The sequence below is a fragment of the Melanotaenia boesemani genome, chromosome 3 (genome assembly GCF_017639745.1).
Source record: "Melanotaenia boesemani isolate fMelBoe1 chromosome 3, fMelBoe1.pri, whole genome shotgun sequence".
NCBI lineage: Eukaryota > Metazoa > Chordata > Actinopteri > Atheriniformes > Melanotaeniidae > Melanotaenia > Melanotaenia boesemani.
In genome coordinates, this window is record NC_055684.1 from 28,671,293 (window position 1) to 28,694,577 (window position 23,285).

The window sequence follows — 23,285 nt, forward strand, 5'->3', positions numbered from 1 at the left end:
TTTATTTACTCCATTACTCTCCTACATAAAAAGTGTTGGGCAGCATCAGACCAAAAACAAACCATTTCCTTTCAAGTGTCGCAATTTCCGTTTGCCTGACTTGAAGTGTGCTAGTTTTTGTATCTGCACTGCTCGATTCGATTTAAGCGTCATAATGTAACGTTAACGTTAGAGAACCGCCCGCCTTGTAGACGATATGATACAAACCGAGCATTCTATACTTTCTCCGAGGTTATAACATAATATTTTAATGTAGAGCATGGTTTTTGCTTTTAATTAATGAAAATCTTAGCTGCTAACACTCCACGACCATCATGAGGTTTATCTGGATGTTTATCTAATGGTCGGCAAGTTTCATGAGATCAATCAGTGAGGCAATGACAATGTTTAAAAATATTTTTTTTACATAGTAAGTTCTATTTTGAGTAATATTACGCAGTTATGAATATCACAGATAGTGTGTTGCGGAGTTTCAGAGTAGCAAGGACGTATCGAAACAATTCCGAGAAAGTTAACTGTGTGGACTACAGTCCAAATGGTGAAAGTGCGATATCAAGCAGCGACGATGACTGCATTATGTTATACGACATCCAGCAGGGCAAGTAAGTATTACAATTACATGAAATAGCATAGAACAACTTTGCATTTGTTGGTCTATTTAAACATATTTGTACCATGTTCACTCAGCTACCTTAAAAAAAAAAAAAAAAAAAAAACTCTGTCTTAATCTTCTTTGCTGCTTTAGGCCGAGTAGGACCCTGTACAGCAAAAAATATGGAGTAGACCTTATTCGTTACACACATGGAGATCCAAACACAGTGGTCTACAGCTCCAACAAACTGGATGGTAATAACTTCGTACTGACTATCAGCTGTCACCACAAGGAGCTAAACGCACAATATAAATATATATTTTAAGATTAAACATGTTGCACATTTCAGAACGCAAAATTAATTTGTGTCCCCAGATACCATCCGATACCTGTCACTTACTGACAACAAGTTCATCAGATATTTTCCAGGGCACACTGCAAGGTGGGTGAAGCACAAAGACAAACCTCAATCAAACTGAAGAGTAAAATGTGCAGTAATGATTATGGATCTAACTGAAACTGTGATTACTGCAAAGTACATACACTGCATTAAGGAATGTCGACAACTGTGAACACACAATGGACTTTTATAGTGGAGCATTTATGTACTGTAAATATGTGAAGCCTTGTGGCTCACTAAACCAAGAAGCAACAGCTTGTTTTAGCTTTAGATCTTCCTCAGTAAATTTTTGCAGTTCTTAATATAATAGGCTCCCAAGAGTGGGAATAAATATTGCCGCATACACAAATGTTTTACAGATACTCAAAGTTGTATTTTTAAGATGTTTTTTTTTTAGTTTCTGACAACTCACTCCTCTATGGTTAAAGTGACTTCGTTTGTGTAACAGGGTTACTGCCCTCTCCATGTCTCCAGTGGACCATACTTTCATCTCCAGCTCGCTGGATAAGACGATCCGGATCTGGGATTTGCGCTCTCCCAACTGTCAGGTGAGTAGTGTCTGTAAAACTGGCCTGAAAATGACACTTCCTCTGTTCTGTGTCAGCACTTACTCAAATGTGCAATTACAGCTTTAGTGCTCTAGAGCAAGGCTACTCAGTTCGATCGTAAGGCTGCAATCCTGCAGGTTTTCAATAAATCCCTGCTCTAACAAACCTGACTTAAATTAAATAGATACAACAGCCTATGAAATTCTGCACAGTTATTAATTTGAGTCAGGTGTGTTGAAGCAGGAGACACTGAAAACCTGCATAGGACTGAACTGAGTAGCCCTGCTCTAGAGCATTACTGTTCCAAGGCTACTGAGGACACCCAAACCTGCTGTAAGTAGCTATAGATGGATATATTCAGGCACAGAACTCGACCAACAAACAAAAGCTAAAACAAAAATCATCTATACAGAAACCGTATAATGAAAAGGGAGATACTGATATGAAAAAAAAGTGCAAACCTGTCGATTAGGAAGGCAGAAATATGACACTTTTCTTTACATTTTATGAAACCCACCCATTCTTTTGTATTTTTTTGTGTTTCAGGGTTTGACTAATCCTCTGGGGAGACCAGTATGTTCATTTGACCCAGATGGTCTGATATTTGCTGCAGGGGTGGAGTCTCAGACTATTAAACTTTATGACTTGCGTGCTTTTGACAAGGTAGAGTGAAGTGTGTTGTGGGTTTGTGCTTGTATGTAGAAATGTGCAAATTGACCTTCAAAAAGCTATTACTATAATTAATGATATCTTACATCCTCTTGCTAATAGGGCCCCTTTTCCAGCTTTGAAACCAGGTTTAATCGAGTCTGTGACTGGACAGGACTCAAATTCAGTAATGACGGGGAACAGATTCTCATCTGTACCAACGGAGGGGCCATTCGCATCCTGAATGCTTTCAGTGGATCTGTGCTGCACACTTTTTCAGTAAGACACAAATATGTTGAATTCCATGTTTATCTCCTAGTAGGATATCTTTAATTAACTAAAAAAAATGTCTCTGTTCATAAAAGGGCTATAACAACAGCAAAGGTATTTCCTTGGAGGCTTGCTTCACTCCAGACTCCAAGTTTGTCATGATTGGTAAGACAGTACTTTAACTCTATGTTTAAATCTCATTCCTGTAAAAGTGAAACTGTGTAAAAAGCCTATCTCGTGCAGGTTCAGAGGATGGGCGTGTTCATGTTTGGAGCACAGAAAGTGGGATGAAAGTGGCTGTCCTGGATGGGAAACATCCAGGACCCATTAACACATTGCAGTTTAACCCCAGATACCTGACATTTGCCAGCGCCTGCACAAACATGGTGAGAGGAAAATATCACGTGATTTTTTCATTGACATGCTTCTAGATAAAGTGCCTATATTTAACGCCACCAAGGCAGAGGTCATGTATTCAGAGGTGTTGGTTTGTCTGTCTGTTAGCAACATAACTCAAAAAGTTATGTGTGGTGTTTGTTTTGTTTTATGGACCCCCTTGAAAACAAGATGTTGCATCTCAAGAGGTTTTCCATTAAATAAATTTCAAATTATGGATGGATTTTGATTAAACTTAAAAAAATTGAATAAAGGAACAAGTAATTAGGTTTAAGGATTATTATCTTTTTAAAGGATTCTTTACTCTGGGGGGATGGGGATCATTTTGCCCTTTTGAGTTTCTAACTCAAAAATAATGCCCACAATCTTTGGCAAAAAAAACAAAAAACAATACAATACAATGCTTGGTGGAGGTCTGCAGCCTCTGAGTGTTTCTATTTTTGTACTAATCTTTTTTTTTTTCACCTGTTTTCTCAACAGACATTTTGGCTCCCATGTGTTGATGACTTATAGAGGGACTTCAGTGTTTTACCGTCACACATTGAAGTGGGATTTCTTTGTGTCAGGTCTTCCTTTTTGGCATATTCATGACCCTGGAGATGGTGCTTGAGAACAAAATTGTGTTTTGTTTTTTTGGTTTTTTTTTTGTTTGTGTTTTTTTTAGATTTTATATTAATGTTTTTACAATTGTATTGTGATGCTTTTGAAAGACTTGATTCAGTATTAGCTGAACAAAATGCCACATATCTATAAAAAGTTGTTTTTATGGTGCATGTAGTAAACATTTCTACCCTATTTTTTTCTGTTATAACTGATTAGTGTATTTATTGTTAAAATATGTGACAATAAACAGTGTTTTTTTCTAAACAACGTTTTCCTGTTTTCCATTATTACTTTTATCGTTCATCTGCCTTCAACAGCTCAAAATCTAGAAATATTCAGTTTGCTTCTACAGGACAAAAAAGAAAAGCTGTCACAGCTAATAAGCTTTAACGAGGACTTTTTGGTCATTTTCTGTATTTAATATGGTAAAAAATTAATTTTTATTAGTTGTCAATACATTTTGTTGACTAATGTATGAACTTTTATTTTTGAATAATTACACATTAAATCATAGGATGTAAACATCCTTTTCTCTGTTTTTAAATGAGTATGAGTGAGAATTACTGTCTTGACATAACAGATTCAAACCAAAGTTCATAGCATGAGAGAAATGCAGGCAACTTTACTTAGTTGGATTAACAGTGTTTTTGTGTGTGTACACAAAGTGTGTCTTCCTGAAGTAGAGGAGAGGGGTGGGAGCCATGTTGAATAATGTATAGATGCTTGGGTTTTTGTACTCACCAGTGAGTGAATAATGAATGATCCCATCACAGGTAACCTCACAGGTACACACTTATCTTTCTCTCACTCAGTGTGTGTGCACAAGAAAGACGTGTGGAGGGACAAACACTTGAAATAATGTGACTGTTTAAGCATTTAGAACTTCAATGTTTTTCTCACTTAAATGGAAATAGTCATTCCTTCTTTTGACCATCTGTTGCTACTAACGTTTTTATTTCTGTGTAGAGGTCATTTAAAGTTTACTTTTCAAGTTCTCTACATCACATTTAATGGGTAGTAGTGTTTCTCATCATAAGAAAATTGAATATTCTTTTAAGGTAGGATGTAAAGAGTTGCATGATGTACCTCTCCATTCTCTCTTCTCTCAGTTCACTTATTCACTGATCAAAGGCACAAGTAATACTGACCACATGAACCTGGGAAGAGGGAACGATATTGAAATGTAGCGGTCAGATTCTTGCTTGGTGTCACATTTCTGTGACCAGGTGGCTGGAATTTGAGATCATGTAGTTGTGTCTGCCCAAGTTGATCGGTCAATCTATGTGAATGGGAGATAAAAGGTCATTTTATGTGGCTCATCAACTGCATCTGGAGACACTGCATTTCCCACTGGTATTGTGATCGGTGGATCTGTGTGCTGGCTTGCACAGAGCACAGCACAGGACAGCGTTTGACCTTCTGGAGGTTTCTCCACACCAAGATTATTAAAGTTGCGGTCATCGATACACAAAGAAGTTTTAGATCAGTGGTTGGGGTGGCATATCCACTGACAGGCACGTTATTACTCATCAGCCACAGTTCCGCAGATTGTATTTCAAGTGTTCGGAAGCAACCGAGTACCCTTGAGGCGTTTATGTCACTTGTGTGCTTGGGTTCGTCTGTTGGCCATCAGAGGAGAGGCAGCCTACCTGCGGAGCGAGGACACAGAGACTTTGACGTGGTCCATCTTGCATGACAGGAACGGGAAGCTGTGAACACTGACTGCCAAAAGATGTCACATCAAACTGGAATCAGTGGTAAGTCTGTAATTAAATGAAGAAAAACTAAAGTGTTTTTTGTAATTCTTTCATAGTTTCTGAGTAGCACCATTGTAGCAACACATCCTCTCAGTTTCAATGATGGTCTTTTTTTTTTTCTTCTTCTTCTGTGGTGGTCACTAAACATAATTTACTTTATTTGCAATGCTTAATTTTTAATAACTCTAAATTAAAAAAAAAAAGTTAATAATTTCATGAAATTTGCAGCCTGTTTCACACTGACTAAGCTAAAAATGCCTCCGCTGCTGCAGTAATTTCAGTGACTGTGATTAACTGCTCCCACGTTCATTCAGAAATAGTTAAATAGTGTTGTATAGGTATGCATGTTATGGAACTTGGTAACTGGAGCGTTGGGGGGGCTGGTTGACGGAAGCGAACCTCTCTCACCTTTCTTACCTGATCTTACATCATTTATGAGGCCGCTGTGTTTGGTAACCACAGCGAGACAGAATGGAGTATGATAAATTGGTGCTTTTTTTGCAAATAAGTACTTGGAAATAGGTTTTGGAAATGATGGAATTAAGCTGTTTTGTGACTCAAACTCATGTATGAATGAAACAATGGTGTACATATCTGCTCTTTGAGTCAGTTTAGGCAATGGTGTGAATAGCTGGCAGAGGATCAAATTTTTGCTCTGAAGTGGAGTCACAGGTTCTTACTTACCTAACTCTCTATCTCTTAACTGCCCATCCTCAGTTTTGACTTTGTCTGCGTTATATCTGGTTACTGCAGCTACATCTGAGCTAAAAGAGTTCCTGGCAAGAGCTAGAGGAGGTTCCATCAGAATAATGAAGATTATCATCAGAAATGGTAAACATGACACGCATGTTGCATTCAGAAGCATCTGACAGATGTTTCACCATCACCTGTTTTGTTCTAAATGCTGTTTTCTTTCCAGAGGAGTTGGTGCTAGATTCATGTAGAGAGCCAGCACAGAGCTGGGACAAGGATTACGATCACTACCTGCTTCCCCTGCTCACGCCTCAGCAGCCTTGTTATATCCTCTATCGTCTGGACTCCCAGAATGCACAGGGACACGAGTGGATCTTCATCGCTTGGTCACCTGACCAATCACCTGTATGTCTGCAGATGCTGATCAGTCAGTTTCTCCTTCACCCAGGAGTAAACAGTTATACATTTAAATAAGAAAGCAGCAACCAAATGAAATAACCTAGCTAGATAAATCACTGTTAATACTACACACCAGCACAGATTACTTGGAGTTTTTTTTTTTTCTAATTAGCTGACTTACTTTTAATAAAACAGAAATTAAGATTTGAAGAGTATGTCATATAATATTACACTTGCAGGAACGCAAACATCATGTCTGGTTAGTAGTTGCAATACTCAAGGCACAGCATCTGATAAATGGCAAGTATTTAACAAATCACCATGAAATTTCTTTAGCTGACTATTAATATTGCACAGTTTCGTAAAATTCCTGATTCTATTTTTTTTTCAAAAGACAGTTATACCATTTACACAAATTGAAAGTTTCCTGAAGTCTTAATGAAATGTCTGTGCCATGATTTCGTAACAGAGACACAGAATCAGAGCTCCTTTTCAGCCATATTCTTATTTAGCCGCTGTTACGAAATAAGACTTTGCAATTGAGCTAACTTTGCTAACAAATAAAGAGCCACTTAGTGAAGTTATTTCTAAAACTAATATTTATCTGACCTTTAGTTCAAGAGAGTTGGTACTGTCATGTGAAATCCTTTTTATTTATCTTTCAAAAATGAAATAATGCTATGAATGAGATGTAAATAAACCACACTGAAAAGCTTCAGAATTTAGATGAGAGCAAAAACTGAAGAGTTTGATACTTGTATGAAACGCACTTAAATTTGGACTTTCTGCATTAAATAAATAAAACCAATCAGAAACAGCTTAAACTAAAGGAAAATCATTCGATCAATTATTAGATAAATCATTAGATAAATCGTTAGTTTATTTTTATTTATAAGATGTCTTCCAACCCCACGACAGGAGATTGATTATCATATTTGCATGTAAAGATTTTAGATTGAACTTTACAATGACTGGACAGAAACTTTCCACTTGTCAGCAGATACTTGTGTAAACAATCAGACTCCACTCACAAACTGCTCCAACCTTCAAGTGAAGTAACAGCTCTCTCTCAGACCATTACAAACAGCCAAAGCAAAGTCCCTGGTGGTGAACATTGTGGGTAAAGTTCATGAATTTGTCCTGTGTGTCCTTGTATTCTTTAGGTGAGGCAGAAGATGATGTATGCTGCGACCCGTGCCACACTGAAGAAAGAGTTTGGAGGAGGCCACATCAAAGACGAAATATTTGGTACAGTTGAGGTAAAATCCGTCTTGTGAGATTACTGATCAATCAGTTTTCTTCTGCAGGTGCTAAACTGTTAATCTGCTGCTTTGCCTCTGTTTGCAGGACGACCTGTGCTTCCAGGGTTACCTGCACCATAAGTCTTCCTCCTCCTTGCCGGCTCCACTCACAGCAGCTGAGCAGGAGCTACAACGAATCAAAGTTACAGAGGTACACAAAAAATAGATGCAGGTTGTCTGAATATGATCATGTAACTTCTTATTTGTGTGCTCATCCTTTGTGCTTCAAATGTTCTTCCTGCAGGAAAGAGTTGTTTGGGTATGTTTATTTTCTTTCTTATTAAAGTATTCAAGTGTGTTTGAGAAGAAAGAAATGGATTTTTTTTTTTTTTTAATAGCCCCTTATGTTTTCAGGATGAACGTAGACGGATTAGCACTCCAACAGGACGAGCGAAGGTTGGTTCATTCATGGACAAACACATGAAGTATGTTTTGCCATTTTATAAGAGAAACCATCAGAGAACTTTGTCTATGCTTTTTCTTCAGGTCACAATGGAGTTCGGCTTAGACAAGAGGGCACACACTCTTCAGGGTCTTGCATTTCCTTTACAAGAAGAGGCCAAACGAGCTTTACAGCAGCTCAAGCAGAAGCGCCTCAACTACATACAGCTGGTGAGCCCTGGCAGAAGCCTGCACTGCTCATTCCACCATCTGCAATAGTGTGACAAACTTTCAGCAAACAAGCTGTAAAGATTAGTTTTTGTCAGTGTAACGTGAAATTGGCTGTACATGAACTAAGCTTGCTTATGTGTGTTGTTTTGTTGCAGAGGCTGGATGTAGAGAAAGAGACCATTGAGCTGGTTCACACCAAACCAACAGAAATTCACGAGCTTCCATTCAGGATTCCCACAGATTCCCCCAGATACCACTTCTTCGTTTTCAAACATTCCCATCAAGGCCAGCTGCAGGAGGCGCTCGGTCAGTATTCTGTCATTTTTATTTAAGGAGTGAAAGAAGTGTGTGTAGGGTTTCATGAAGAAAAGTATTAACACAGCACTAAATACTGCATTAAAGGAAAATTCTTTATACTATTTTAAATGTTCTTTTAGTTGCATTGTGTAAATAGAATTGAGACGCTACTAATTAATTTAATACAGTAACCACACTGTTTTACAATTATTACTTTAACATTTAACATTCCTCAACAAGCAAAAGAAGGGAAAATCCAAAAGCTTATGGATTTATTATTTTTTTTATTTATTTTTTGGATTGATCATACTGTAATAGCTGCAAGATCCATTTGAATTTTTGTATTTTTTTTATCTCCTTGGAACAATAATGGTAACAAATGTTTTTGTTATAATATACTAAAGAATATATTAACTGTTTCAAGTTAATAATCCATACTTGAAATAGTAATGGAATAACATATTTACTATCAGCACATAGCTAAACTAAATGCTTTACATTCACAAATTTCGGTTTCATTGTAGTCACTGAAGATTTTTGCTCTACCAGGCATTAGAGTGGAGCAATAAAGGGTTCAAATTTATTATTATTTAGTTATGTGGGTTATTTTTGAAAATTCAGGTTTTTTTATTCCCATTTCACTGAACCAATTTAGAATATTTTCCATAAAATTTGTGTATAAATCATCCAAACAATCCATTTAAATTACAAGTTGTAATGCAAAAGCAAAGAAAAAACACCCAGAGAGGAGTGAATACTTGCATGCTTCTCTAATTTCTAATGCATATACTTTAAAACTGTGTAAGTTCTAAGTCGTCTGATTTGGTAAATGAAAAAATTAAAGCATCTCCTGTACGTGTCCATGAAAGTGTTTCAGTGCTGCCCATTAGCTTGATGGAAGACGGCACAGATATCCAATCTGCTGTTTTTAACCTGTAGCACTGCCCTTTTGAAGTGCCTGTAGGCAGTTTTTTTCCTCCTAATTATTCTGAACAAACATACAAATAAACTAAATCAAAACCGATATAAAATGCTCTTATCAAGCCAGTGTTTCACCCTCTACACTCCAATTTTTAACTAATCATTATACAACAATTTATAGAATCCTAACATTTTGAATGGTTATATAGTGACATGTGAAGTAACATGTAACTAAAGCTGTACTGAAGTAAAAAGTGCAATATTTTCCTACAGCTACATTTCAAAATACTCCAATTTTGCATTTTTTGTAAGTGCCATTATATAACACTGCTGTTATGCTTTTAAATGTCAGAGACTAATTTGTTCCACATTTATTACGCACGCATTACTTACTTTAAAAAGAAGCTTTTCTTAAGACGTTAGTCTCAGTGTTCCCCATAACCTCATGTCTTTGTCAGGGTGGCAACCCACAGCTCAAAGCCTGACAAACCAGTATTTTTATGGGTATTCAAAATGAATTAAATGATGGTTTGAAGTGAAAGGATGTCTCACAAAGGCGCACACTGTGAATTACTGCTCAACTCTGATGTTCCCCTCAGATGTGTGGTTTTTTTTCATGTTTCAGTTTATTTTCTCCGTATAGGCAGGACTGCAGAGGCGCTACTGATTCCACTAGACCAGGGGAGGTTAAGTTTATGTGGAGGACCAAAAGTGCCTAAATTAAAAATAAATACAGAAATATAAAAATGGCTCAATAAACAAATTGATATGCCAATAAATTATACATAAAAATGTAAAAATAGTTTTCCGTTAAGAAACCTACAACATGACATACATTTATATTTATTTTGTAAATTTCAACAGTTTTATTTTAACTTTGGGTTAATATTCCTATTTATTTACTTTTTTCTCATTTTCAGTTCAACTCATTTATCTATTTGATTTTTTTTTATTTCCTCCACTATTTTTATGCCTGTATTTATTTCTGTGTTACTTTCCTTTTACATTTTCTTATCCCCAAAGTTTTAATTATTTATGTATTATATTTTCATCTAACATTGCATTTATTCGTTTATTTACTGACACTTTTTTATTCAAAGTCATATTTACGTCCTCATTATTTCCAGTCTTGCATTTTCTTCCTCTATTTATTTTTCCAGTAATATTTATTTCTGAGTTTCCTTTTTACATTTCTCTGTTTCCTTTTTACACGCATTCCTGCATCATTATGTAAATGAGGGGGGCAGCCTTTCAAGGTGTGTCCTTGGGGGAAGATGCTCGCCTTTTGGTCAATCAACACTGAGCAGGTCACCATTAGTGCAGGGATGATTGCGTACTCGAGCTGCCTGCCTGGCTCTGTCTTGCTCTGTGGTTTCGGGGGAGAAATACAGGTTTTAAACAGGTAGAACCCCAGAAGAAATGGCTGACTTTCAACTGGAAACTGTACAAGATCTTCGGGATGTCACTCTTTTGGCTGAAAAATCACACAATCACAGATGACTGTTTACTGTTTGGTGTGGATGCAGTAACTGAGAGGGTGTCCCAGCTGCAGATGGATCATATAATGCTAAAGTTATGAAACAGAGTGCTAGATGTCAGCTGATATTGATTTATTGTATCAATAATTGCTCAATAATGAACGACAGGGGATTTTCTGGCATTGATGCCGCTCCAATAAAGGACCCATGCATTCAGTGCAGCAATCTCCAAAACACCATAAAAAAATAAAAATAAAAAAAAAGCATCTTGTCAAAGATGTCTATTCCTAACTTGGCCCTATTGTAGTAAGAGAAGCTGATCATTTCTTCCCCATCTGAGTCTTCCTTATTCATTTGTTGGAGCATAGCCAAAGCTTATTCTGCCTCCATTCTTCTGCTTCTGTTCATGTTTTTATTAGGCTATGACTTGTTATGTGGCGTTGGTTGGTTTTTAGGTCTCTGAGCGACATACCTCAAAAAGTTATGGATGGATTTTGATTCAATTTTCAGGAATAAAGGAATAAGGAACAAGTGATTACGTTTTGGGGGTGATCCGGATCACCCCAGGAATTTTTAAAGGGTTCTTTACTATTGGGCTAATTTTGCCATTAAAACTTCTAACTCAACAGATAATGCCCAGAATTATTGGCAAAAAAAAATCAAAAGAAAACAAACAAACAAACATCATGACATCATGGTAGATGTTATAATCCGACATTGTTTAAGCTGGATCATGGCAATCCAGAATATAAATATAAAGGGGGTACTGGGTGGGCTGTTGGGTCTTTTGAGGATTTTCTCAGTGACCTATGGTTTGGGGGAGGTCTGCGTTCTCCAAGTGTTCCTAATTATTCATGTCTGGCATCTAAAAGATAGATAAACAAATGTCTTCTGTGAATTAGCTAAACAGAGTTAAGAGTGAATATTGGACTCACACCGGCCAATTATTCAGAATGACTCCAAACATGCATTAAAATCATTCTACATTTAGGATGTTTATTACAGTTATGAATGAATATCAGCAGCAAATTACACTGAATCGTAATTGTCTTAACCAAATCAAATCAGTTTGCAACACCATGCATTTAGTCCTCATTAAAGCATATTTACAGACGGAACAGAAACAATCAAAGTGAAACTCTGTTTTTACTAAACTGAAAATATCAGGTTGAACAAGCAGCTAAACTAAATCTGTGTTCAACTTTGACTAATGTGAATAATGAGGCTTTCATGTTTTTGAACTAAATGTGAGTCAGTCCTGATTGTCGGTTGGTCTTCTTGTAGTGATTTAGAGGTTCTCACATGATCTGCTTGTCCCACTCAGTTCGTAGATGTCTTACTGATTATGTCTGTGTTCAAAGAGCCTTAGCAAGTGCAGTAATTATACAGTTAATATATCTAATCCAGTGAGGTAGCAAACGTCATTTCAATAATTTCATGTCTTTTTCAGTGTTCCTCTATTCAATGCCTGGCTACACCTGTAGTATCAAGGAGCGGATGTTGTACTCCAGCTGTAAGAATAGGTTACTGGATGAGGTGGAAAGAGACTACCAACTGGAAGTCATCAAGAAGGTACAGGTTGCCCAAACTGTCTACAAAGAGACTGGTGTAAAAGCAGCAGGTTCATTTTAATCAGTGGCCTCATAATGAACATATAATAATCAATCGCTATCCTGCACAGATGGAGATTGACAGCGGTGATGGTCTGACAGAAGACTTTTTGTATGAAGAGGTCCATCCAATGGAGCACACCTTAAAGCAGGTCTTTGCTAAGCCGCGTGGACCAGGAGGGAAGAGGGGCAACAAACGCCTCATAAAGGGAGCGGGAGAGAATGGGGAAGAAAATTAGACATCACACAGACCTACTACAAAAATGAATGTCATGATATTTGAAACTGGCTTGTTATTTGACTGTTTAGCTTCTAGTCGCTGCTTCTTTGTTTTTACATGTGGACATATATTTCACACTGAAAACTAGAAAAAAATACAGATCCACCATAAAGCAGAATTCAGCATAGTGATGCAGATAAGATTTTGTTGTCTTTTTGAAAGTCTTAAACTTTTCTGATCTACCAGTGAACCAGTCATTGCATATTTACATGTTCAGCCAAAAGTTTTAGAAATCTATAAAGAGATTCAACCAAGGAAAACACTACAAGTTGCTGTACACTAACAGCCATACAGCTGTTAAGTCTGTCCTTAAAGTGCATGTTTTATATTTGCGGTTTTGAGGTTTTCCCTGTCCTGTAGCATGTGTCGCTTTTGTATTACATGGATTTATTTTTTCTGAATAAATTTCTAAATGCTAACTTGATGGGCTGGGAATAGAAAATGGCTGGATGATAGATGAATGGAACTTCTCCCCACCCTCATTGTTTTCTCTTGCCTTTGTCTGCTGCTTTTTTTAGTGCTGCATTCATTATGGATTTAGCTGATAAAGATCACTAAGAAATTGCTGTGAAATTTCTGCTTTAGGGTGGATTATCAATAATATTTTCTAAACCTAACGCAGTCCCTGTTAGTCCACAGACTTTTAACACCTATGCTGGGCAGACAGTTTTCTCTCTTTGTGAAATCCAAACAAACCTTTTGCAGCATGCCTTCAGCAGCCACCTGATCAGGGTATGACTACATTCAGCTAAAAATCTGTTGGTTCTACAATAAAATATTTTCTGTATTTGTTTGCGTGTGTTCCCTCATTTCCACCTCTTTAAATGCATGTGTGACTGATATCCCAGAGTCATGCAGGCAAGCAGGCAGCAGCAGCAGGGGTCATGGGGTTGTGTGTGTTTTCCAAGAAGGCGCTCTACTCAGAAGCCTGTGCGTGCTGCTGCTTTCAGGCCTCACGGGAAACACAGTTGATGTGAACATTTTTTCTTGGAAACAAGGTTCAGAGTTGAATAGCAGCATTTGAAGTGGTCATTATCTCAGTACAGGCTGGGCTATGATGAATCTTTGAGGACATACTGATTTCAGATAAGTTATTTTCCAAGAAAACAAATTTACGCATCAAAAAGATTTATTTTATAACAACGTAATATAACAATGACTGGATGAGGTTTTTTTCACCAGAAGGAATTAGAAAAGGAAATAATTATTTGATAATGTATTTTTTTAACTAACATAATTTAAGTGCGTGGTTTCAACGTGTCACTTGTAGACCTAAAGTCAAATAACTCAAGCATTTCACTGTGTAAATTATTTACCGTTTATTTGTTTGTGTGTGCGTGTGTTGGTTTATTTTTTCATTGAACATGAATGTAGCAAAAGACACGGCTGCTGTTGGCTGCGTCAATTGACAAACATAAATTAGCTTTACCGGAAGTTGCCTAGTGCTTTTAATTTTCAGCCTTGTAGTTAAAATAAAATAACATTTGCGACCGAAAATGCATATTCAAGATGAACAGTGATTTATTTAGCTCGACGTGAAGTTTAAAATTTTAATATATAAACACCATGACAGTAATTTAATTAAAAAATGCATGCTAATGATAAAACATATTAAATTATGAAGTTATTGATGCTACAGATGTGCTTAATACGTCAACCGAAATTCAGCTTGCTGACAGCTGCTCTATGGGCAAAAAGGAAAGCATTAAATGATGATAGTGGTTATCTGAATATTCCCTTGAAGCTGCTATTTAAAAAAAACATATTTCTCTGCTTAAGTTTTAATTTTACAGTTTTTATTTATTGTCATGGTAGCCCAACTATTTTCACCTCTTGCTCTTTTATAAAAAACAATGTCTCATTTTATCCACACGCACAGAAAAAAAGTAGGAATAGGCAAACAAGTCTTTCAAAAATTTTACACACCACATATGTTTATCTGAAATGCTCGCTGAAATATTTGTATTCATTTATTTTGTCTCATTTAAATATTTTGCGGAAAACGACTAATATGAAAATGTTCAGTTATTTCTATTGTGCTGTTTTCGTTATTTCTCTTAAGGAAAATGAATTACAAAGCTGGTCAGTTTTGACGATCAGCCAAATTATTATAATTAAAACCAGTATCAGAAGCTAGAGCAATGTTTCCTTACAACAGATTCAAGTTTAACTGTAAGTAAAAAAAAATTTTGTTGCTTTTTGTTTGTTTGTTTTGTTCACTAGTGGTTTAAGCCGTTAGTTGTGACGTCAGCTGTTGGTGTATCTTATATTGAAATCTTTACAGGAAGTAGTGTGTGTGTGTGTGTGTGTGTGTGTGTGTGTGTGTGTGTGTGTGTGTGTGTGTGTGTGTGTGTGTGTGTGTGTGTGTGTGTGTGTGCGTTGTTTAATTGGGTACGCGGGAAGCTGTGGGCTGCAACCTTTCTGTCGTTGCGGGCGCTGAAACACAAAACCTTTCCTGGAAACAGATTCCGGGAACCTCCATCAGTCCGCCTGAACTGCGCTACAGCTGCACTTTACAAAGAGCTCGCGCTCCGCTTCGGTCGCACTTTTAATCTGCAGCAGAACACACGGATATATTTTCTTATTTTGGCTGCTGTGGTAAATAAATACTGATAGTGAGAATTTATTGGATTGCTGTTAAGTTTTTTTTATTTTTATTTTTTAATGGTAGCGATCATTTTATTTCTTCTTGATTTAAGGTAAGATTGTTTTACACAGATTTGGTCGTTACGGGCTTGATTGCAGTAAATATGCTGTGATAAAAAAGTAATTACACTTTAATGCTGTCATCCCTGTTTTAATCCCTGTTTTAGATTGAAGTGTATGTGTTTGAATTTGTGTGGTGGTGTGTTTGCATTTATGTTATTGTACGGTATTTTTGTTTAGTGCCCCCCAAAAAGAGCAGCGGTATCACTAAATTAACAAATTCTCTATACTTTTAATATTATTATTATTATTATTATTATTATTATTGCGTTATCTAAAGAAAATGTATTGTTGTATTATCTAAAGAAAAGTATGTAATGTGTAAGTAATGTGATGACCATCCTTTTTTTTTCCAAGTAAAGTAGCCTTTTCCCCTTTAATTTGCTTGGTTTTCCAGCTCACTGCATATTCTGAAAATTCTGAGATTTTCTTTTATAGTAATTGTGATGATATCTCAGAAAATATTCTGCTAACTGAACACCTAATGTGAACATTTTCATAGTTCATTTCTGCAGCAAATTTGAAACATAAACCAAAGGGCTTGGAGCATTTAGGATTAAAAAGACTTGGATGACGCCGAATACAATATGTGAATATGGATTCACAAGTTAAAATTACTGCCGTTTTCTTGATCTTCTAACATGAATATTACTTTTGACAGACCTATGTTTGGTCAAAAATGGTTGCCAGGGCAGTGACCATTTTGCATCATGAGGAACAAGGAGGTTCCTGCTGCCCATATCCTTCCCCCCCAACTTGGGATCCAGCAGAAGACCTCCGCTGCATCACCACCACCTTCCAGTACCTACAGACCTCAGGTAGACCAGCATTCTAACATAATTTATCATTTGAAGAATGCTTGATCTTACTTTTCACTCAGTCTGCATGATGTCACAGATAGCATTAAGATGACCTAAATTCCTCTTTAAGCTGCATCCACGTGGCATGTGAAAAGCTGATGTTTAAACAATTTGTCATTTTCTAGGTTGGTATTGGGGCTCTATCTCAGCTAGTGAAGCTCGAGAAGCTCTTCTGACAAAGTCTGAAGGCACTTTCCTGCTGCGGGACAGCACTCACCCTCAGTACATGCTGGCCCTGTCAGTGAAGACTCGCTGTGGACCTACTAGTGTACGTATAGAGTACAACAAGGGTTGTTTCTGGCTGGACTCCATTTCCCCTGGCCTGCCTCACTTGAAGTCCTTCCCAGATGTTCTTAACCTGGTCCAGCACTATGTTGTCTCAGGCCAGACACAGCAGGACTTGGCAGCAATTAAGTCCCAAACAAAGCCTGAAACTGCACAGTATGCAGTTAAAGACAGTGGAGTCCCTCTGAAGCTTGTGCATCCTCTGCACAGCATGCAGGGTTTTCCTTCTTTGCAACACTTGACGCGCCTCACCATTAACAAGCACACAAACTGCCCTGACCGGCTGCCTCTCCCAAAGCCTCTGCTGCGCTTCCTGCAGAATTACCCTTTCTTTATATGAGGATCTCTGAGATGGATAAAATGATACGAACACAGTCAGGGTCACTCTCCATGACCACATGCTGTGAATCTGGGGCAGTGAAAGACCCAGCACAGCAGAGGATGGTGCAAGGGGTAAAGACTGGTTAAGCACAATAAACCAGATTGACCTCAACCATGAATGAGCTCAATCTTATTCCAGCATAATTTTGTTTAAATTATTTTTCTGTTTGCCTCAGCTACTGTGAAATGTGCAATGCCAATATTTGAACTCTATTATTCTTTTTTAATTTTCATTATTGTTATTATTATTGGTGCACATTATACTATCAATAAAAAGCATAAACTTGGGGTCAATTTCTTTTTCCTTTTTAATAAAGCAACCAAAATCTATAAATAATAAATCAGTGAAAAGGTAGTAACAGTCTGCTTTGTCTTTTCAGCAGATTTGGGTTTTGAATGTGAAGATCTCTGTTTTCTGAACTTAGGAGCTCATTAAAAGTGTTGTTTGGAATGAGTGTTAAACATGAACTCGACTTCATTAAATCAATAAATCTGGTTATTTACAGTTCAACTAACAGTGATCCAATGTAACACTTTTAATGTCTGTTCATCTCAGTTTCGGAAATGCAGCAGAACATTTCCCCATGTAATGTTATTATTATTTTCTTTTCATAGCTGTCGATTCAGCAAATTCAACACATTAAGTATGAATCATCAGGATTCTTCCCTCCCTGCTTTTCTGGGTTTTATTGGACATAAATAAATCCAATCATATTATAATCAAACATTTACAAATATGGAGGATACACCAATAAGTTATGTATGAGTGAAAAGATCATGCTGTTGTTATGTGACGTGCAGACTGGATGGCCTGCTGTGGTTTACAAGTCTTTTTTTTTTAAGATCAAATAAAGAATTTGGTACACTGTATGTTTTGTTCTCCTTTTATGACCAAAATCATGATTAAAAAAAAATCATATCTGTTTAGAAGGGAAACAACTTTCCCTTTGACTATGATTTCAATACCAGCATCAAACACTCTTCATCAAACAGCTGTTTGCAAATTGGTCTAAGTTCTCAGAAGGGGCTCATACTTTTCTTTGAATTTCAGAGGTTAATCTATATTGCACCTTTTTAGTAGCTGGTTACTTCAACTTAGAGATGAATTGGAGGTATTACTGTTTTCATGGAAATGCATCTGAGATAGTTTTCCACGAGTTAAAACTGAGCAGCACAGAGAAAGCCTCTTATCAGGATTAGAGCAAGAGCTGCAGTTATTAATATACTGCTGTGGCAGCTGAAAACTGAGTATGTGTCCCTGTCTGTCCCTCCCTGCTCCAACTGTACAGGTCAGAAAATCCTGTTTCAGTCTATAGTTAAATAATATGCATCATTTGGACATAATCATGAGTTTAATATTTTCCTAGTAGATTAATTTTAATGTTATTCTAGCAGCAACTGTCAGATTTGCACAGCTGACTTATGGAGTGATGGATGAAGAGCTCTGCTCAGACTGGAAGTGGCAGGCAGTATCATGATGCAAATGTACTCTATTAGTTCTTTTAAAGTTTGATTTTCAAAATCCTATTTAATAAAAGTACCTAAATCTATTTTAAATATAATGCTCAAAATGTTAAATGTTGAAAATTCATTGTGCAGACTTATGATTTTCTGGATGATATATGTACCTTATTTTTTTTAATTATGATCATATATGTTTTAATATACAAGTCATTTATTGTAGACAGTTAAAATCATGTTAATTCTAAATGTCAGTTCATTATATAGTACAATAATAGTACAGTACTTTACAATATTTTATTGCAGTCTGCAGAATAAATCTAAATTGTATGCATTCATGAATATGTTATTATTTGCACATTCACTAACAAATTTAACTAACTGAGCACAATGCCAACGTACAACGGAGTACCCTGGTTCAAGTCCCCTTACTGGCATCAAAGGTGAACCACTCTTGTAGCCTGAACAAGGTCCTTTACCCCCAACTGGAACCACAAGGTAAAATGGCAACCCACTACTCCAAATGCAAAGTAGCAAATTCCCATTTGGGATTAGTAAAGTATACATGATTACTATCATTATATCCACTAACATGACTATATCCATTTCATACAGCCACATTCACCTTTGAAGAATCCCAAAGACCTGGAACTAGTTCTAGCTGACACTTGGAGAGAGAGGAGAAAGTCACCGGTTCATCAGAGGCCGATATGGAGAGGCCACCACCATGTGCACTCAAAGAACTATTCTGATTGAATGATATTGTGGATTATTTAGTAGTTTATTTTAAACATGTAAAAAAAACAAAAAAAAAACAAATAAACAAACAAACAAAAGAAACACAGCAACCAAAAAATAAAGAAATATAAATAACAAACAAACTGGTGGACAGTCCACTACACAAGCATATGTATTAAGGAAAATCAACATCATAAAAATTATTTCCTTTCATATTCGAAAATCAAATGTGAAGGAGTTTAATGCCTATGTGAATTAAGTTTATTACTTCAAAGCAATGACCCATATATGCAGGTACAAATCTTTTGTTGTATTAATTCTGTTGAAAGGGTGGTTAGTAATTACTACTTTAACTATTCTATTTCTATTTCTACTACTACTACTACTACTAATAATAATAATAATAATAATAATCATCATTTGCAAATGCTGTACAATATTGTTATGCTGACCCCCCACACCCCTCCCTACTTCCCTTCTGTTAATCCTCCAGCAGCAGCGACCGAGGCGAACAAAGCGCTTCTTTGACTTCAGTTCAATAGATTTTTTTAACTAATCAATTGGTAAGTGTGTGATACTCATAGCCAGTGTTTAATTGCATTTCGTTACTCGAGTTACTCATCATGAGAGATATCGTTATTTATATTTTAGTCGAATTTTTCTTCTATAATCTTCAGAGGTTAGCTACCTAGCTAACGGACCGATAAAACTCGCAGTGACTTCCGTTATGCTAAGCTAAACCGGCTAGCTGTGCCGGGTTGAATAAAAAACGAAAACTTTACTTTTCTGTAGTTAAAACTGGAGTACACGCACTGTAGTGGCCCTATGTGTGTGATATTCAAAATAACAAACCTCATTTGTATAACAACCTATCATATAACACCATATAATTGCCTAAATTAAAATGACATCCTTCGTTTGGTGCTAGCTGGTTAGCCACATTAGATAGCGTCAAGTCTTTTGTAAACAGAACATCCTCCTGGCTGGTTAAAATCTAGGTCAGCCAGTACTGCAGTGATTTGCAGTTACATGATGCTGTGAAGTTTACTGGCAATTAATGGCGAAGGGACTCTAACAAAATTATTATTAGTCAAACCGGAGTTTGCTATCAACGCTGGAGCGGAAATGTTTAATCGTGGACCAAGGTCCCTGATCTGACTACAGATTTAGTCCAAACTCAGCTGGAGACTTGGGCTTTAGGTTTTATACAGCTCGTTTTTCGCCTTGAGTATATTGCGCAGTTGACAGGCAAACTATAAAAGGTCGTAATGTTGACGTTGTCACGGGAGGCTAAACAGTCTCGGGTGTTGGTTTTAGACAGGTCTGTGTGTTTGTCAGCACAGCTGTAGGCTGTTGGCTGCTCATCGGGCGCAGTGTTTGTAAGTTGCATAATGCCTCGTTGCAATGAAATAGCACGTCCTGTTAAAGACTGTTCTCATGTTGAAACTTATACTATTTTCTTCCCCTTGTCTGCAGCTATGGCAGCAATCAGGAAAAAGCTCGTTATAGTTGGAGATGGAGCCTGTGGGAAGACCTGTCTGCTCATTGTGTTCAGTAAAGACCAGTTTCCTGAAGTCTATGTGCCCACTGTGTTTGAGAACTATGTTGCTGACATTGAAGTAGATAGTAAACAGGTATGTTATTTTCCTCCTTTCACATTTCACCCAAAAAAACAGAAACTCAAACAACGGCTGATAGTATATGTGCTGCTTCCACTTCTTTCACCCTCAGCTTCAGGGGTCAAAGGTGACTTGATGTGTTGATTATTACAAATGAAGTATACTTATCTTGAGGGTCTGGATTGATTAGAGCTTTGTTGGGAATAAGAGCATTTAGCAAAGCATGTATTAGTCTTGATAACATGCTTAGAGTGGATAAACTGTTATTAGGTAGGTCTGTTTGTTTGATTAAAAATCAAGTTTGAGTCACAAATTAATCTGTTTGTCCAAAGTAACATATGCATGCAATACACAGGACTTTCCTGCACCAGGAAAAAAAATCTGCTTATAAGGTCTTCATTTACTCAAGCAACACTTTTGCTTAAATAGTGAAAGACATAAAAAAAATAATTAATTATAAATCTTGTGGTGTCACAATCAGTTCTTGAATAATTTCATAGCATTAAAATGATTTATGTTTAAGTAAACATGAGGTCTAAATGTAAGGTATGCATGTTGTATGTAAATTGGTTTATTTGGAACATGGTGAATATGGTTATGTGTACTGGACCCACAGGATAATAAAGGATAGATGCATATGTGCATGCTTTTAGTGCCAGGTCTGAAGCCTAAAGAAGGTTTGCGTCTTGTGGCTGATAACTTGCCATCTCTGTTGGCAGGTTGAGTTAGCTCTCTGGGATACAGCAGGCCAAGAGGACTATGACAGACTGCGCCCACTCTCTTATCCAGACACTGATGTCATTCTCATGTGCTTCTCCATCGACAGCCCTGACAGTCTTGGTAAGTATAAACAAGAGCTCTGAAAATGTTTATGGCACATTCCTAACTTCTAATTTACTCATTATGTCTCTAATTTAGTCACTTGATCTCCATTTCTACTAGACACTTTGGGGGAAAAAGAGGAAGTCAACAGGAAAACAATTCATATGTATTTTCTAATTATTTCTGATCTTGTTAAATAATTAGGAGGAAAACAGGCAGACTTGGTGAGGATTTAATAAAAGAAGCTGAAATAATTTAATAAGAATTATAAATTGCTTAAACAGGCACATCTGTTGGACTTGGAGAATTGTGTTCCATCAATCCAAGCGGCCTGTTTTTATCAAACACATCATTTTTAGACACATAATCTTCAGGCTGTCACATATTTGAATTTTTTTCTTTTGTAGTCTTGTTAATAATAATTATCTGGATTGCTATGGTTGATCATTAAAAAAATGGATATATTTTGAGAAACTGAGATGGACACCTTTCACTTTCTTTTGATGTGTAACAGACTAAACAATTTGTGGATTCTAGCTTGATGCACAACATATTTCATCATATTTGCTTTTGCATCTTTGAAAGATATGCTGTGTTTTGTCTTTTTCTTCAGAGAACATCCCTGAGAAGTGGACCCCTGAGGTGAAACATTTTTGCCCTAATGTTCCCATCATACTTGTGGGAAATAAAAAGGATCTACGTAATGATGACCATACTCGGAGGGAGCTTGCCAAAATGAAGCAGGTAAAACTTCAGACAACAGAAACATGTATGAACACACACACAAAGGAAAGTTTTCTTAAAGCTCCTCTTGGCTCTTTATTTAGGAACCAGTCAAACCGGAAGATGGTCGGGACATGGCTAACAGGATCAGTGCCTTTGGATACATGGAGTGCTCTGCAAAAACAAAGGATGGTGTGAGGGAAGTGTTTGAGTTGGCCACCAGGGCAGCACTACAAGCCAGACGGGGAAAGAAGAGCAATAAATGCATCCTACTGTAAATGGGGGAATGGGGACTGCTTCTTACAGGGGGAAAGAAGATGGAAAATGAGGTCAATCTACCCCCCGACACACCCACACAAAAGACTGTTCTCCCGTTTTTACTAAAGGTGTAATGCTTTTACTGTTTTGTCTTAAGCAAAAGTAGTCAGGTTCTGTCAGTATTCAATTTTGAGGTTATGGGAAATACATTTTGTACTTTTAACATGAGTAAAATTTGCCATAATAAAACCTCCTTTAACATGTTGTATGTAATTAAAAAGATCAGCAAGGGGACCTGTGTCATACCTGCCATCTACAGTTAAGTGCTAAAGCCCTGCCTGCTGATCTAAGGAATGTGTCCACAGCCAACTAGGGTGAAGTACCTGCACACTGTGACCTGTATTCCTCTAATTATTCCAACAAAGTGATGCACACATGAAGTGTGGTCCTTGTCATATTCAAATCTAAGGTGCATTATGATTATGTGCGCAGTGAGACTGGAAACTCATCTTTTGCTAAAAACAAATGTTTTGTGTAATAAATTACTTTGTCAGAATCTTAATAATTTGCATCACCCGAATGAGAAACTGAGATGGAGTCCAGTTAAAATATATGCAGGGTTTAGGC

The 23,285-nt window shown here is 36.9% G+C and overlaps 3 protein-coding genes across 6 annotated transcripts; all 3 read left to right on the plus strand.

Annotated features, from left to right (window-relative positions):
* Nucleotides 1-9: 9 nt before the first annotated feature.
* On the plus strand, nucleotides 10-13,400 carry LOC121637136 (WD repeat-containing protein 82-like). 3 transcript variants are annotated; one of them, XM_041981092.1, is made up of 17 exons: nucleotides 10-602; nucleotides 746-846; nucleotides 968-1,034; nucleotides 1,441-1,540; nucleotides 2,087-2,203; nucleotides 2,312-2,467; nucleotides 2,554-2,623; nucleotides 2,702-2,844; nucleotides 6,139-6,312; nucleotides 7,470-7,565; nucleotides 7,654-7,758; nucleotides 7,852-7,866; nucleotides 7,962-8,003; nucleotides 8,094-8,219; nucleotides 8,375-8,525; nucleotides 12,366-12,487; nucleotides 12,597-13,201. In XM_041981092.1, exons 1-17 carry the CDS (start codon nucleotides 442-444, stop codon nucleotides 12,762-12,764), a joined length of 1,914 nt encoding a protein of 637 aa, XP_041837026.1. In that variant the 5' UTR covers nucleotides 10-441; the 3' UTR covers nucleotides 12,765-13,201. The 3 variants fall into 3 exon arrangements, with proteins under 3 accessions (XP_041837026.1, XP_041837025.1, XP_041837024.1); XM_041981090.1 differs by lacking the exons at nucleotides 10-602; nucleotides 746-846; nucleotides 968-1,034; ... (3 more) ...; nucleotides 2,554-2,623; nucleotides 2,702-2,844 and adding exons at nucleotides 5,116-5,214; nucleotides 5,968-6,045 and having other exon boundaries at nucleotides 6,134-6,312; nucleotides 12,597-13,400; XM_041981091.1 differs by lacking the exons at nucleotides 6,139-6,312; nucleotides 7,470-7,565; nucleotides 7,654-7,758; ... (4 more) ...; nucleotides 12,366-12,487; nucleotides 12,597-13,201 and adding an exon at nucleotides 3,335-3,715 and having other exon boundaries at nucleotides 53-602.
* A 1,769-nt stretch (nucleotides 13,401-15,169) lies between these two features.
* LOC121637137 (cytokine-inducible SH2-containing protein-like) lies at nucleotides 15,170-17,844 on the plus strand. 2 transcript variants are annotated; one of them, XM_041981093.1, is made up of 3 exons: nucleotides 15,170-15,504; nucleotides 16,173-16,329; nucleotides 16,497-17,844. In XM_041981093.1, exons 2-3 carry the CDS (start codon nucleotides 16,191-16,193, stop codon nucleotides 16,994-16,996), a joined length of 639 nt encoding a protein of 212 aa, XP_041837027.1. In that variant the 5' UTR covers nucleotides 15,170-15,504; nucleotides 16,173-16,190; the 3' UTR covers nucleotides 16,997-17,844. The 2 variants fall into 2 exon arrangements, with proteins under 2 accessions (XP_041837027.1, XP_041837028.1); XM_041981094.1 differs by lacking the exon at nucleotides 15,170-15,504 and having other exon boundaries at nucleotides 15,864-16,329.
* A 1,859-nt stretch (nucleotides 17,845-19,703) lies between these two features.
* Nucleotides 19,704-22,922, plus strand: LOC121637138 (rho-related GTP-binding protein RhoA-B-like). Its single transcript, XM_041981095.1, has 5 exons — nucleotides 19,704-19,799; nucleotides 20,713-20,870; nucleotides 21,575-21,695; nucleotides 22,291-22,421; nucleotides 22,505-22,922. The coding sequence occupies exons 2-5, from the start codon at nucleotides 20,715-20,717 to the stop codon at nucleotides 22,676-22,678; spliced, it is 582 nt and encodes a 193-aa protein (XP_041837029.1). The 5' UTR covers nucleotides 19,704-19,799; nucleotides 20,713-20,714; the 3' UTR covers nucleotides 22,679-22,922.
* The last annotated feature ends 363 nt before the right edge of the window (nucleotides 22,923-23,285 follow it).

Bases quoted from the DNA above. Each gene is read 5' to 3' on its own strand.
- LOC121637137 (XM_041981093.1), top strand. From the start codon at position 16,191: ATGGTTGCCAGGGCAGTGACCATTTTGCATCATGAGGAACAAGGAGGT. The intron at 16,330-16,496 runs GTAGACCAGCAT...GTCATTTTCTAG, and splicing joins CCAGTACCTACAGACCTCAG to GTTGGTATTGGGGCTCTATC.
- LOC121637138 (XM_041981095.1), top strand. From the start codon at position 20,715: ATGGCAGCAATCAGGAAAAAGCTCGTTATAGTTGGAGATGGAGCCTGT. The intron at 20,871-21,574 runs GTATGTTATTTT...CTCTGTTGGCAG, and splicing joins TTGAAGTAGATAGTAAACAG to GTTGAGTTAGCTCTCTGGGA. The intron at 21,696-22,290 runs GTAAGTATAAAC...CTTTTTCTTCAG, and splicing joins CGACAGCCCTGACAGTCTTG to AGAACATCCCTGAGAAGTGG.
- LOC121637136 (XM_041981092.1), top strand. From the start codon at position 442: ATGAATATCACAGATAGTGTGTTGCGGAGTTTCAGAGTAGCAAGGACG. The intron at 6,313-7,469 runs GTATGTCTGCAG...TGTATTCTTTAG, and splicing joins GGTCACCTGACCAATCACCT to GTGAGGCAGAAGATGATGTA. The intron at 8,004-8,093 runs GTTGGTTCATTC...CTTTTTCTTCAG, and splicing joins CTCCAACAGGACGAGCGAAG to GTCACAATGGAGTTCGGCTT.